The 13,057-nt window shown below is 42.6% G+C and overlaps 1 protein-coding gene across 1 annotated transcript in view; it reads left to right on the forward strand.

Moving 5' to 3' along the window:
* Window positions 1-10,653, forward strand: part of ATP2C1 (ATPase secretory pathway Ca2+ transporting 1) — a 137,190-nt gene extending 126,537 nt beyond the window's left edge. The window contains exons 22-27 of the mRNA XM_044678804.1: window positions 3,069-3,137; window positions 4,435-4,551; window positions 5,349-5,496; window positions 6,113-6,208; window positions 9,315-9,456; window positions 10,273-10,653. Of these exons, the coding sequence (XP_044534739.1) occupies window positions 3,069-3,137; window positions 4,435-4,551; window positions 5,349-5,496; window positions 6,113-6,208; window positions 9,315-9,456; window positions 10,273-10,418 (718 nt within the window). The 3' untranslated portion in view covers window positions 10,419-10,653. The remainder of the gene's footprint in view (window positions 1-3,068; window positions 3,138-4,434; window positions 4,552-5,348; window positions 5,497-6,112; window positions 6,209-9,314; window positions 9,457-10,272) is intronic.
* Window positions 10,654-13,057: the final 2,404 nt, after the last annotated feature.

A 13,057-nucleotide genomic window follows, 5' to 3' on the forward strand; every position in this document is an offset into this window, starting at 1 on the left:
TTTGAAACAAGTTTTTCTCCTCCCCACCAGGGAATTCCATGAGAAAACTATGAGTTACTTGAATATTTGTCATCTAAATGGATTTAGATTGCCTACTAGAATAGAAAAAAATAAGATTTCTATTTTATATGCAAATATGTAGCATTTAGTTTCTTGAATATAAATTCTTTTCTGTTCATCATTCATTGTAAATATTTAGTACGTTTGCAAGTTCTTTAGGCAATATACCTGCTATAGTATTGGCTACCTTAAAAGGACTGAAGATTAAACTACTTTGAAACTGAAATGTTGTCTTCACACTGGGACAAAACTGAGGAATACAAAAATATATAATTTTCAGACAGCTTTCCCCCCTCTTTGAACTGTGAACATGTCTATCTTAGAAGAAATTTTTAGAGATAGAAATATACGAACATCTATATCTAGCTAGTCTGTCTATTAGGTTTATTTGACTGATTGCACTTACAAATATGTCAACAGGTTTCCCATCCTAAAAGCAAAACCTTCTGTAGACCTTGCTACTTTCTCTGCTGTCAGAGCAGTTTCATATCTGTAAAAATGCAGTAATAATATTTAGACTACCTACCTTCCAGGGTTGATTGTCTAGGGCCTGAAAATGAACCTAAGTGAGTCATTATACTGCAAAGAAAAAAATGAGAAATTTAATATTGTACAATTAACGATACCTTGTTCTTTTATAGCAGTTTACTATTTTCAAAGAATTTACATTGCTAGGTTCTCATTTTATGCACAACTTTTTAGAGCAAGCAGGACAAGGCTTATTCCCAGTTTTTGGGAAACTGAGGATCAAGAAATTAAGCGACTCACAAACTTTCTCCAAAGTTACCTATCATCTCCTAATCTCCAGATGCCCTGGCCTTTTATCATTTTCCATTCCCCTTGATCTCCCTGCAGCCTCTGATGTTGCCAAGCACCATCTTTTCTTTGATAGTCTTCTTTCTGGGTTTTTGGGACCACACTCTCTCCTGGTTCTTCTCTGACCTAGCCGACTTCTCTTTCTTCATCTCCTTTGCTAGATCTTCATCCAGGTCATGCTCTATAACCTTGAGGGTCCCACAGACCTCTATCTGGGGCTCTCTTCACTTCTCCCTCTATATTAGTTCACTTGGTGATTTTGTCAACTTCATGGATTTAATTTCCATCTCTATGCTGATGGTTCTTGAATATCTCTGGTCTTCATCTTTCTGCTGACCTCCTGTCTCATATCTCCAACTTTCAGACATCCCAAACTGGATGTCTCGTAGACTTCTTAAAAGTCAGTATGTCCAAGAGAGAACTTATCTTTCTCCCTCAATCCCCCACCCAACCCCTTCCCTAGTGCTGTGGACAGCAGCACTCTCCTCAGGCCTGTGGGCTCACAGCCCAAGAGTCCTCCTAGACTCCTCAGTTGTCACCTTCTAGGCTCTTACCTGGATCTGTTGTTTTCAGCTTTGCATCATCTACCCTCTTCTCTCTCTGAGACAGACCCTCTTCCCCTCACCCCTGAACTCTTGTAATAGCCTCTCTCGAGTCTCTTCCACTCCAGTCCATCCTCCATTCATTCTCTTCAGTGGTTTTCCTAAAGATCAACTGATCATGTCCCTTCCCTCCTCAATAAACTCCATGGCTCCCTATGGCCTCTAGAATCAAATGCAGAAACTTCTGTTTGGCTTTCAAAGCCCTTCATAACTTAGCCGCCTCTTCCCTTTCCCATCCTCTTACATTTTACTCTCTGTTGTGGACTTTTGAATTCAGGGACTGGCTTCCTGGAGGTTCCTCACATAAGACACTCTTTCTCTTGGCTCCAGACATTTCCTTTCTCTGTTTCCCATTCCTGGAATGCTGTTTCTCGGCCATCTCCCCAAATGGCATCCCTGGCTTCCCTTAAAGTCCTCACTGAAATTTGATAGTCTGCAGGAAGCCCTTCCTTATCCTATTAATTATTTCCTATTGATACTATATATCTTTTGATTTGGATATATTTATTTACTTATTGTCTGCTCATCAGATTATAAACTCCTTGAGGGAAGGGACAGTCTTTCTTTTTATTGGTTGCATCCCCAGGGCCTGGCTTAATAAGCACTTTATTAACTAATGAGTGGTCAGCTCAGTGACTTAGGAGTTGTCTTTCACCAGAACTTTATACCTAGCACACAGCAAAAGGCTTTTGTACTTTGGTGTTTAATAAATAATGAATGAATAAGTAAGGAAGTGGTCCAGTCAAAACTCGCGATACAAGTCTTTGGATAGGCTCCCTCCATCATCCTTTTCAGAGACCATCTTCTCGAGCCATTCTGTGGGTCTGTAATCTTCTCGGCCCCTTGGTCTTTGCAGTGGCTGAGATCATGGCTTCCCCCCGAGTTCTCACCTTGTGCCTCTCTTGGCCATACCTCCTACATACCTTCCTCCCGCAGGGGTTCTTCCTAGATTGTTGAGGACCTTCCCATAGTTCTTTTAGCATTTGGTGGGTTCTAGGGAATCCCATGACTTCTCCCTTAGTTATCTTTCCTGCCATGTGACCAGCCCCCCCATCTCTCTTTTGGATATCCATTGTGCTCCCTAACTCGGACAATTCTACATTGAACGGGATTTCAGACTCCCCCTTGTTCTTTGGGGAGCTCTCACCTTCAGTTCTAGATCCTGCTGCACTATTTGCATAAGCTTTGAGTTTAGAACAGAGTAGGCATAACTAGATGTCTGCTGTTAGATGATAAATACCTTGAGCTCAGGGATCATATCCTTAATTTTCCTATATCTTGTACAGAGTTGATGTTTAATAAAAATTTGTAGAATTGAATGGAGTTGGGACAGAATTCTTTGAAAGGCAGATGTTAATGATACTAAATATATGTTCAATGTGTTAGAAATGCATTTATTTTCCAAATATATTTCCCAGTTTAGGATTTTTTAAAAAAAGATTTGTATTGATCCCTTTTGTTTTTTGTACAATACCTAAACTTCCCTGTTTCTCTTCCCTCTCCCAAAGAGCTATCCCTTAATACTAGGTTATGTTTGAACTCACCTGATATGATGGAAATGTTTGTGCTAAGTTAATTTTTGTGTTTTAGGTCTGCAATTGAAGAGGGTAAAGGGATTTACAATAACATTAAAAATTTTGTTAGATTCCAGTTGAGCACGTAAGTTGGTACTATTGTTTCTCTTTTTTTTTTTTTTAAGTTATGCAAGAATCTTAATGTAGAATGCTTAGAAGTGGCTGTTTTCTGTTTCTGGTGTTAGGTTAGCACAGGGGTCGGCAACCTTTTTGGCTGTGAGAGCCATAAACGCCACATTTTTTAAAATGTAATTTCGTGAGAGCCGTCCAGTGCTCACAGTGCCGCTTCTGTAACAGTGCTTGAAAAAAAATGGACTTTATGGGTCCCGCAGAAAGAGCCATATCTGGCCCTCAAAAGAGCCAGAGATGGCTCAAGAACCATATGTTGCCGACCCCTGGGTTAGCATCTGAATGCTTAGGCATAGTCATTTTTTTTAAACCTTTAACTTCTGTGTATTGGCTCCAAGGCACAAGAGTGGTAAGGGTGGGCAATGGGGGTCAAGTGACTTGCCCAGAGTCACACAGCTGGGAAGTGTCTGAGGCCAGATTTGAACCCAGGACCTCCTGTCTCTAAGCCTGGCTCTCAATCCACTGAGCTACCCAGCTGCCCCATCTGAATGCTTAGGAAAGTAGAGTAAGATTAAATTAAAAGATATGGGTTCATTTGCATAGTCTAAATAAAAAGTAGCATCCTCAGTAAGTCCTCCTCATAATTAGACATGTCCACATATCCAACATTATTTGCAGGACCTTTGTCATGTTTATGTTTAGCATTAATAAGTTAAAGATCTTAAACAAATAAGTGCTTAGCTTTTTGTCATTAATGAACCCAATTGTTTATGATCCTTAAACAATGTTAATTCTGTAACTCTATATTAATCACCAGTTTTAAGATGCTTAGAAAATCTGGGAATTTCTGGTTGCAGTCAAAGCAAGTTTTTTATCTGTGTATTTATCTGAGGTGTGATCAGAAGCTATATTAAGAAGTTTGGTGTTGTGTGTTCACTTTCGAGTGTTTGGTCTTCAAGTACCTACTATGTTTGCATCTGAAAACTTATCGCTATTTTAATATGAAATTTGTCTTTAAAACAACCTAATTATTACAAAATTAGTCTTGTATGATCAGCAAGAAGTTACCATAGGGGGAAGCTGGGTAGCTCAGTGGATTGAGAGCCAGGCCTAGAGAAGGGAGGTCCTAGGTTCAAATCTGGCCTCACACTTCCCAGCTGTGTGGCCCTGGGCAAGTCACTTGACCCCCATTGCCCACCCTTACCACTCTTCCACCTATAAGTTAATACACAGAAGTTAAGGGTTTAAAATAAAAAAAAAATTTAAAAAAAGTTACCATGCTTATGACTTTATTTACTGGCTTCTTTCAACAGGAGCATTGCTGCACTAACTTTAATCTCATTGGCTACATTAATGAACTTTCCCAATCCTCTCAATGCCATGCAGATTTTGTGGATCAATATTATTATGGATGGACCTCCAGCTCAGAGGTAATAGGCTGTTTCATATGGGATATGGAAAAACAAATGTCTTGTCCACCTAAAACTTGAACTATTGTTATATGGCACATTATTTTTCCATGATGTGATTCTTTGTTATCTGGGAATTTCTATATTTACAGTGATGGTGTTACTGGAATTCATTATTAAGGTATCTGGGTTCAGGCGTGAACTCAGCACTGACTTGCTGAGTGATGGTTGGGGAAGAGGATCACTTGGGTCCTCCACAGTAAAAGGAGAAAATGGCTTGTAGGAGAGCTTCTGGTGAGACAAACAGGGGACAGATCTCATGGCGATATGTCAACACAGTCACGTCCTCTAAAGAACTAAGCCTTCAGTAACAGGTTATTTTAGGCAACTTTTAAGAAATTCTTTTCTGCATAAAGAATCTGGTCAATTTGTGAAATTTATAACATCTGATTAATATTGAAGTAGCATTGTATATTCCTCAGGGAGTACTCCACATATGCATGGATGCATAGGAGTTATGTATTAGGATAATAGCATTTTAATAATAATAATAATGCATAATGTTGTTCTTTAGAAATGTGATATAGTGGAAAGAGCCCAGTGAACTCTGAATGTGTGACTGACCAAGTTGCTTAATTTCTTTGGGAACCAATTTCCTCCTCTAAAAATGAGATAGTGATCTCAGAATGTTCCCAGAATTTCCTCCATCTCTCAAATTCTTTGATTCTAATATATAGTCAGTATTTTGGGACTTAGTTAAATCACAAATGTGGGCCTCCAACGTTTGAAACCATTTGGTTTTTCTGTTTGCTTTTAAGCCTCGGAGTAGAACCTGTGGATAAAGATGTGATTCGTCAACCACCAAGAAACTGGAAGGACAGCATTTTGACCAAAAATTTGATTGTTAAAATACTAGTTTCCTCCATAATCATTGTGTGTGGAACTTTATTTGTCTTCTGGAGGGAGGTATGAATACAGAGCAGGACATTCCCATCCTCAACAATTATAATCAGATTAATCATGAACTGTAGGATTCTTAATGCTACTAAAACAGGACTCTAGGAATGAGAGGGGAGAGGTACTGTGGGTGAAGAAATAAAGCAGATGTTTGCTTTTGGATGATAATTTGGAGGCGTTGGTTTTCTCTGTGCTCCTTCAGGGTGGACAGGGCAGGTTGCATTTTAATTGTACCTTTTGCTATTTGGTAATTTCTTTAAGTTTTCCCTTTTCTCTTTTCCTTTCTAGCATAAAAAATGGAGCAGGGCCTTATTATTTATGGTTCTTCAGAGAGTTTTAAAGATGGCAGCCTCCTTTACACTAAATACCCAATCAGAGAAACCAAGTTTTTGAAAATGTCTACTACATCCTGCACATTTTCTTAAAATGAGCTTGTGCATATATTCCTGGGGTGATTTATTTAAATAACTTTAGAGAAATTTGGTTAGCTTATTTTTAATGTTTTTTGCCTTAGAATGCAATTATTTAATAAAACCATAAAGGAAATGGTTCTCTGTAAAACTCATGTCAAATTCAGGCATTCAGTGCAGCCACTAAGGAGGCCGTTTCCGTTTTTTCTTGGCAGCTACGGGACAATGTGATAACACCTCGAGACACAACAATGACATTTACTTGCTTTGTATTTTTTGACATGTTCAATGCTCTCAGTTCCAGATCACAGGTAAGCCATTGACTTGATACTTAGGCAGCTGGTTCAGGGGGCTTTTCCATTAATGTGGCTACATTTGTGGTTTGGATCCCCCCAGTCTATGGTCACACACTCCAACCCCAAGTACCTGTCCTGAAAATGCCTATCATTGACTACAAGTGGGACTAGGAGACAGTTGATGAATGGTCAGTTCAGACCTTTAGCACAATGGACAAACAGTACAGAGTTTTTATCTATATCTATTCCTTACAAATGTCAGTCTTTTAGGTAGTCCAGTGGCTAGAACGCTGGATCTGGTGTTGGGAAGACCTGAGTTCAAATCTAAACTCAGATACTAGGTGTGTGACCCCGGGAAAGTCACTGTAACTCTGCCTAAGTTGTCCTGTCTGAAAAATGAGGATAATTATAGCTCCTACCTCCCAGGGTATGAATGAAATCCTGTTAAATGAAATATTTTTAAAGGGCTTTGCAAACTTTAAAGTGCCAGATAAGTTGTAGCTGGGACTCGTAGTTGTATCATATATGAACAAATGGTATAAATTTTTCATATGCCAAGCCAGACATAGATGCATATAAGCTCAAGTGCTCCAAAGGATTTACTCTTTTGGGGGAAATATTTTTTTTTCTCCTTAAGTGGTTGCTATGGTGATGGTCTGAGGTTTGGGGATTTACTTTGGACAGTGTGAGTTTTTTCTCCCCCTCATGTTTAATTTTTCCCAGGTGAGATGCATTTCTGCAAGCTTTAAGGGTTTTAATAGACATTCCTGAAAAGTCTTGATAAGACAGAATGACTTTATAAGCCTCAAGTTAACAGAATGTTCTCTATTCAGTAATTAGTGTGCAGATTAGAGACCAAGCAAATGGAGGACCTGAGCTGCCAGCTGGGCCTCTACCACCTTTTATTTTCCTTTGGCCCCTGCAGCTGACTTTATTAATCCTGTTTTGTAATGCCATCATTGTCACTGTACCTGTAAGCACAGGCGTATCCATCTGGGTTAGATTAATACAAATCATTAGACCCTCAAATTCATTTTAATAACTTAAACTTATGTACAATTCTGTTTTCATTTAAAATTTTCAAAAGCAAATTAGATAAAAGAAGAAATAGAAAAAATGTAGTTGAAAAAATTCTAACTTACTTGCATCACCAACAATTTTTTTTTAAACCCTTCCTTCTGTCTTAGAACCAATATTGGTTCCAAGGCAGAAGAGCGCTAAGGACTAGGCAATGGAGGTTAAGTGACTTGCCAAGGGTCACACAGCTAGGAAGTATCTGAGGCCAGATTTGAACCTGGGACCCTGCGCGTGTGCCTCCCCCCCCCCCCCCCAATCTCTGGGCCTGGCTCTCTATCCACTGAGCCACCTAGCTGCCCACTACCACTAAATTTTTTTTAAAAGTACCTTCTCCTTTCCTTTAAAATGCTTTAGAGAATGATCTGGGATGATAGTGAAACAGTGAACAGTGTTTGAAAATAAATATAAATTAATTCAAGGTTGAAACAAAGTTTCTAAAAGTTCAGAGTAATTCCTTTAAATATGTTCATCTCTATAGCACACCCTGCCTTATTAAGACTATAGTCTTATTTCATTCATCTTGACTGAAGAAAAATACTGAATTATTTAAAAGAATTAGGCAATATATTTTAATGCTATTTATTGCTTTTAAGAATATGAGCTATGAACAGAAGCTAAGGCAAACATGTTACCTAGTAGGAAGTAAGGAATGTGCTTTACTGCAAAGTCAACTTTTTGTGTAAATAGTACATTAATCTTATGTGATTTTGTTTTTAAATATGTAAGGGCCCTAGAACTATAGTTCTCTGTGTAAAAGTAATACATTGTCAGCCTTTTTTGATTATATTTTCTAGGCAAGCCATTTTTTCATAGCCTGACTAGTTGCCTCTCTACCATGTGAATTATTACAAATTCTTATTAAGGGTATTTTATTTAATGAAGTCTTCACTTGTAATTCCTATATAAATATTCAGAAGTATGGTTTAGTTTTGAAAAGTCATTTTGACATTTTTTAGCGTCATCGGCTTGTCAATAGGTAGAGAGGGGGACAGCAAGGTTGCACATAGGTACGGGGGCAGGCTTGGAGATGGGAGATCCTAGGTTCCAGTTGTGATATGCAGAAATGGGCAGCCATTTTCTGTAGGTACAAAATAGCAGTTTATAGAGATGTTACCCGGATCTGACTGCTTGAAACTAGCCACTATTACTAAGATAAGAAGTTGGTTTTCAAAGATTATTTAGTCTTTAGGATGAAACTGGGTTTATTTGTTATCAAACTGAGGACAGGTAAGAGGGTGAAGGAAAATGGGTGAAGGTACCCTAAATGAGATTGCCTAATTATTAAGACTAAAATAAATATGGAAACACAAGTTGTTCCTAAGATGCAGAGTATGGGAAGACCTTGTGGGTCTCTCCCCAACTCTGTTGCTGTTTGTTGCTGAGCCCAGAGGCTGTCAAGCCCTGGGTCGGATGCTGTTGTTTTCTTGAAATTAGCTGTTCACTCTTGCTTGATTTAAAGGTTGTTGGCTATGCCAACAAGGTATTGATTTGGCCAGCAATGAAGGTTATTCCTACCTGCCTGCCTAATCCGATCTCCCAAACCTCCTGGGGCCCAGTTTGCCACCATCTCCTGCCTAATGCAAGTTGATGAGAGAAAGAAGAGCAGTCCCAGGGGTTTGTGGACCTTAATTTATACCCTATCCTTAACTGTCACCTTGGCACATGCCCTGGGGTGCTTTGCCAGGTTCTGTGTTCCAAAGTGACAAACTGCTATTTTGTACCTACAGAAAATGGCTGCCCATTTCTGCATATCATACAGTCTGATCTCAGTCACTTCCTAGCTTGGTGACCCTGGACATGTCCCTTATTGTCAGTTGCCCAGCCTTGATTGCTCTTCTCTCTTGAAACCAATACTTAGTATCGATTCTAGATAGAAGGTCAGGGTATAAAAATAAGAGATGGAGGGAGCGGGGAAGCCAGGCAGTCATGGAAATGGTTGTTTCTGCCTCGTCTCTCTGAGTATCGTATGATTTGCTTCTGTGGACCTGGAGCTCAGCACAGACGCACAGAAATCATGTTGCTGTGCTTCTCTCTTTTTTCTCAGACCAAGTCTGTGTTTGAAACTGGCCTCTGCAGTAATAAAATGTTCTGTTATGCGGTCCTCGGGTCCATCATGGGGCAGCTGCTTGTTATTTATTTCCCCCCACTTCAGAAAGTTTTTCAGACGGAGAGCCTCAGCATACTAGGTAAGCAAACCATGGCCAGGCAGAATCCCGAACGCTTCATCCCAAGGTCTGGGCCTCCAAGGATCGAGCGCTCCGAGAGACGTGGGGCAAGTCTGTGCGCCCAGGACAGCCATGACGGCCTTGGTGGGTTCTCCATGCCAGGAGCCCGCATTCATCATCCACAGCCATGTAGAGGTGTAAACTGTGCGTGACCTTGGTGGGCGCTTTCCTGGAATGAGGCTCCAGCCCGAGGGGGCTTGGGGCAGGCCTGGGGGCCACCGTCCAAGCGCAGATTGGACCCAGCAGCCACCCATGGAGACCTGCCGTGTGGAAGAGAGTCCCTGGCTGGCCCCCCCGGAGACTCAGACACTTACAAATAGCTCCCGTTTCCTTTGACGGTTTGAGGAGGACGTTGCCTGCGCTGTCACCCAGGGCCAGGGTTATTCTTTCCATTTTAAACACGGGGACACAGAGGCTCAATGGAGGCTGCGCTGGGCCCTGTGCCGGCCCTCTGCCGAAACAAAGATGAGAAGTTGGCCGAGACCCAGAGCCGGAGCCGGGGCTGGGCTGGCCATGGGAGGGGGCTGGGGAGGATTTCCCGGAGCGTTGGAGGGCAGGAACTGCCTCGCCAGGCTCCTGAGGAAGCGAAGGCCTCGCTGGTGGGCGTCCACGTCAGACCATGCCCACGCGTGTGCCCGGGGCTCCCTGCGGCCTGGGTGGGGAGGGGGCCTCCTGGGCTTCGTGCTGAGGCCGGTGGGAGGGTGCAGGGCCTCTGCCAACGGGGCCACCACGAGCCGTCCCAGTCCTCAGAGCTAACCGCCGCCCTCTGTCTTGCAGACTTGCTCTTCCTGCTGGGCCTCACGTCGTCCGTGTGCGTAGTGTCCGAAGTCATCAAGAAGGTGGAGAGGAGGAGGGAGCGGAGCCAGAAGCACGGCCCGGCCTCCTCAGCCTCATCCTCGGCCTCCTCGTTCCTGGACGTGTGATGCGTCGCCGCCGAGCCAAGGGCAGCAGTGGAGCTCAAGGACTCGCGGAGGGCTCAGGGACCGGAAGGGCGCTCGACGCGCCGGATGGCGGCAGCATTGAGACGTCACCCTGCTGGGAGTCACCTACGAATTATGCAACTTGGATAGAATCGTCCTTGATTTAATTGGCTTTTGAGATGGGAACGTTGTGAAGTACTTGGGAGGTGAATGAGAGGAGGAGGAGGAGGAAGAGGAGAAGGAGGAGGAGGAGGAGGAAAAGGAGGAGGAGGAGGAGGAGGAAGAAGAAGAGGAAGAAGGACAGCGGCGAAGCCCGAACCACCTTCTGCACTTACGAGGTCTGACGAGAGATAAACTGTCCATCTTAGATATACATATTTTAGTTCTTTTTTATTTTTAAATATTCTCTTCCTTTATGGTGGTGGGGCTTCAGTACTAATACAAGAATAAATGTCACATTTCAGAGGCGCCTCGTTGGGTGAGAGGCGGAGGCCCAGGAGGGCCCCTCCAGCTACTCTATTTATTTCCTTTCTTTTGCCATGTACGAGCTGCCGTTGGGGGACCGGGGGGGCAGGGGGGGTGCACAGGACATTACCACTGTCGGACCACTGTTTTCTTTTCTTTCTTTTTGTGATTGAAAAGCCTAAACTGCGATTTGAAGTAAATGTTTGCTTTTCGTAGTCAGTGTAAATGCTTGTATTTTCTTTGGACATGTGAATTTGGGAGTCAGGCAGAACTTTCGCACGCCTGGGCTTGGGATCCTTAAGCGGCCGCCATTAGGACGATCCGATGCCTTCTCTCACCTTCCGTATCCACACACCGTGTTCTGCTGAGCATCTGTGGAAAACGTGTACGTTAGTGGGGCCGAAGGGCAGCCCGGATTGTGCCGCTGGGCTCTCCGCAGCCTTCTCTTTTCAGATCAGGATATCCTTCACGTAGGCTCGGCGTTTCTTCAAGTCCAAGACTTGCCGCAGGATTTTCAGCCTGGATGATTTTTTACTTGTATTTAATTGTAAATTTTAATAATCCTCCTGTAACTTTTCATGTGGCCTTTCTTTCAATAGTACATTCTGTTTTCAAAACAAAAAGAAGAGTCATTAATTTAGATATAAATAAAGGATTCCTTTTTGCCCAGGAGAGAGAGGAGTCATTCCATGTACATTTTTTATCTAGCTCTTGGGGTCCCTTGGAGCCTCCTTTGTGTGTCATGCTCCCCTCTCCTTTCCACATTTCTAGTCCTGTCTTAAGTAGGCAAGTCGGAGAAAGAATGGGTGATTCGCTTCTTGAATACTTGCATTCATTCTCAAAAGTAAGTTATATAACAAATATAATTTGAATAGGTATTCATCGTTGGGTGCCAAGAAGATTCAAAATGGGAAATTTGATGCAGATTTTCTGACTCCCTGCTCACCCACAAAGAAATCTTTCACAAGTATTTAGTTTTTCTTAAATTACTCACCCCCATTTAAATAGCACTTTGAATACTTATAAAGTATGGGAGGACTCGGGATGAATCACCTAAGATTATATTTAATAAACATTAAAACCTAAATCATTGTTCTTGGGAGATTCTCTGAGTGTCACGTAAAGAAGCTCCGTCCTTGGGTGACTCCTCAGAGAGCCCCTGAGCTTTGTGCCTAGTGGCTTGTGCCTCACTTTCCCTTTTAGGGCTCAGTGATGAGGGGCTCTCTTCTGCTTCATAAATAAAATGGTTTATTCATTTAGCTGGGAATCCGTACTTTTACTAGCTGTCCATCTTCAAGGAAATTGGCTCCTATTTCATCCTTATCAGAGTTTTGTAACCCAAAGCACCAGTCATTTTCTCCTTTGCTATAGATCAACTTGAGTTGTGTTAGTACCTCTTTGTAGCCTTTGTCTTTTATTTCTCAGACATTCTATCCCTGATGACACAGTCGAGGTCATGATGAGGCTGCCTGTCCTCATTCTCAGGGAATTGGGTGACAGTTTTTCCCCTTTCATCAGTCATATTCAGACATGACTGATATCCCCCAGGTGTCATCGTACATTAGTATTGAAAACCGCTCCTTAAAATGTGCCTCGCTGAATGATGTAGACCGCCTTCTAACGTGGCACGCCGGAGACGATCCATCTAAAGTTCACAGATTCCCTTGGTGCCTGCTGGGGCTGCTGTGGGAGCCAGCCTCCTACCGCCCATCCTCAACCAAAAATCTTTTCGTGAAGGACCTTCTCGGCCGGGTACGCTGTCCTGGGAAGAGGAGGAGTTTTAGACAAGATGTGGTTCCCATCCCCGTGGGCTTGACAGGCCTTATAGAGAAGAGAGGAGAAGTAGAACCACATTATACAACATTTCCCTGTGAGCATCGCCAAGCAAAATTCTTGGGGAGGGTTAAGTGGGGAAAATGATTCCTGAAAGGAGGGGAGACCCCAGAAGACTCAGGAGAGGCTGACCAACTCTTCTTCCACAAATGGACAAAGTTCTTTAGCCTCAAAAAACCAAACCGTCCCCGGAAGGAAGTAGACAAAAGAAGCTGGAGTGATCCACAGACCTGCGCCTGGCAAGCCACCAAGCTCCGAGTCTGCTCCAGCGATTTCAAGGATCCGTGTGGCGTTCCGTCTCTGCGGACGTGTCGCTGCTCCACTGATGCTGATTTCAAGGATCC

The sequence above is a fragment of the Gracilinanus agilis genome, chromosome 5 (genome assembly GCF_016433145.1).
Source record: "Gracilinanus agilis isolate LMUSP501 chromosome 5, AgileGrace, whole genome shotgun sequence".
In the NCBI taxonomy this organism is placed as follows: domain Eukaryota; kingdom Metazoa; phylum Chordata; class Mammalia; order Didelphimorphia; family Didelphidae; genus Gracilinanus; species Gracilinanus agilis.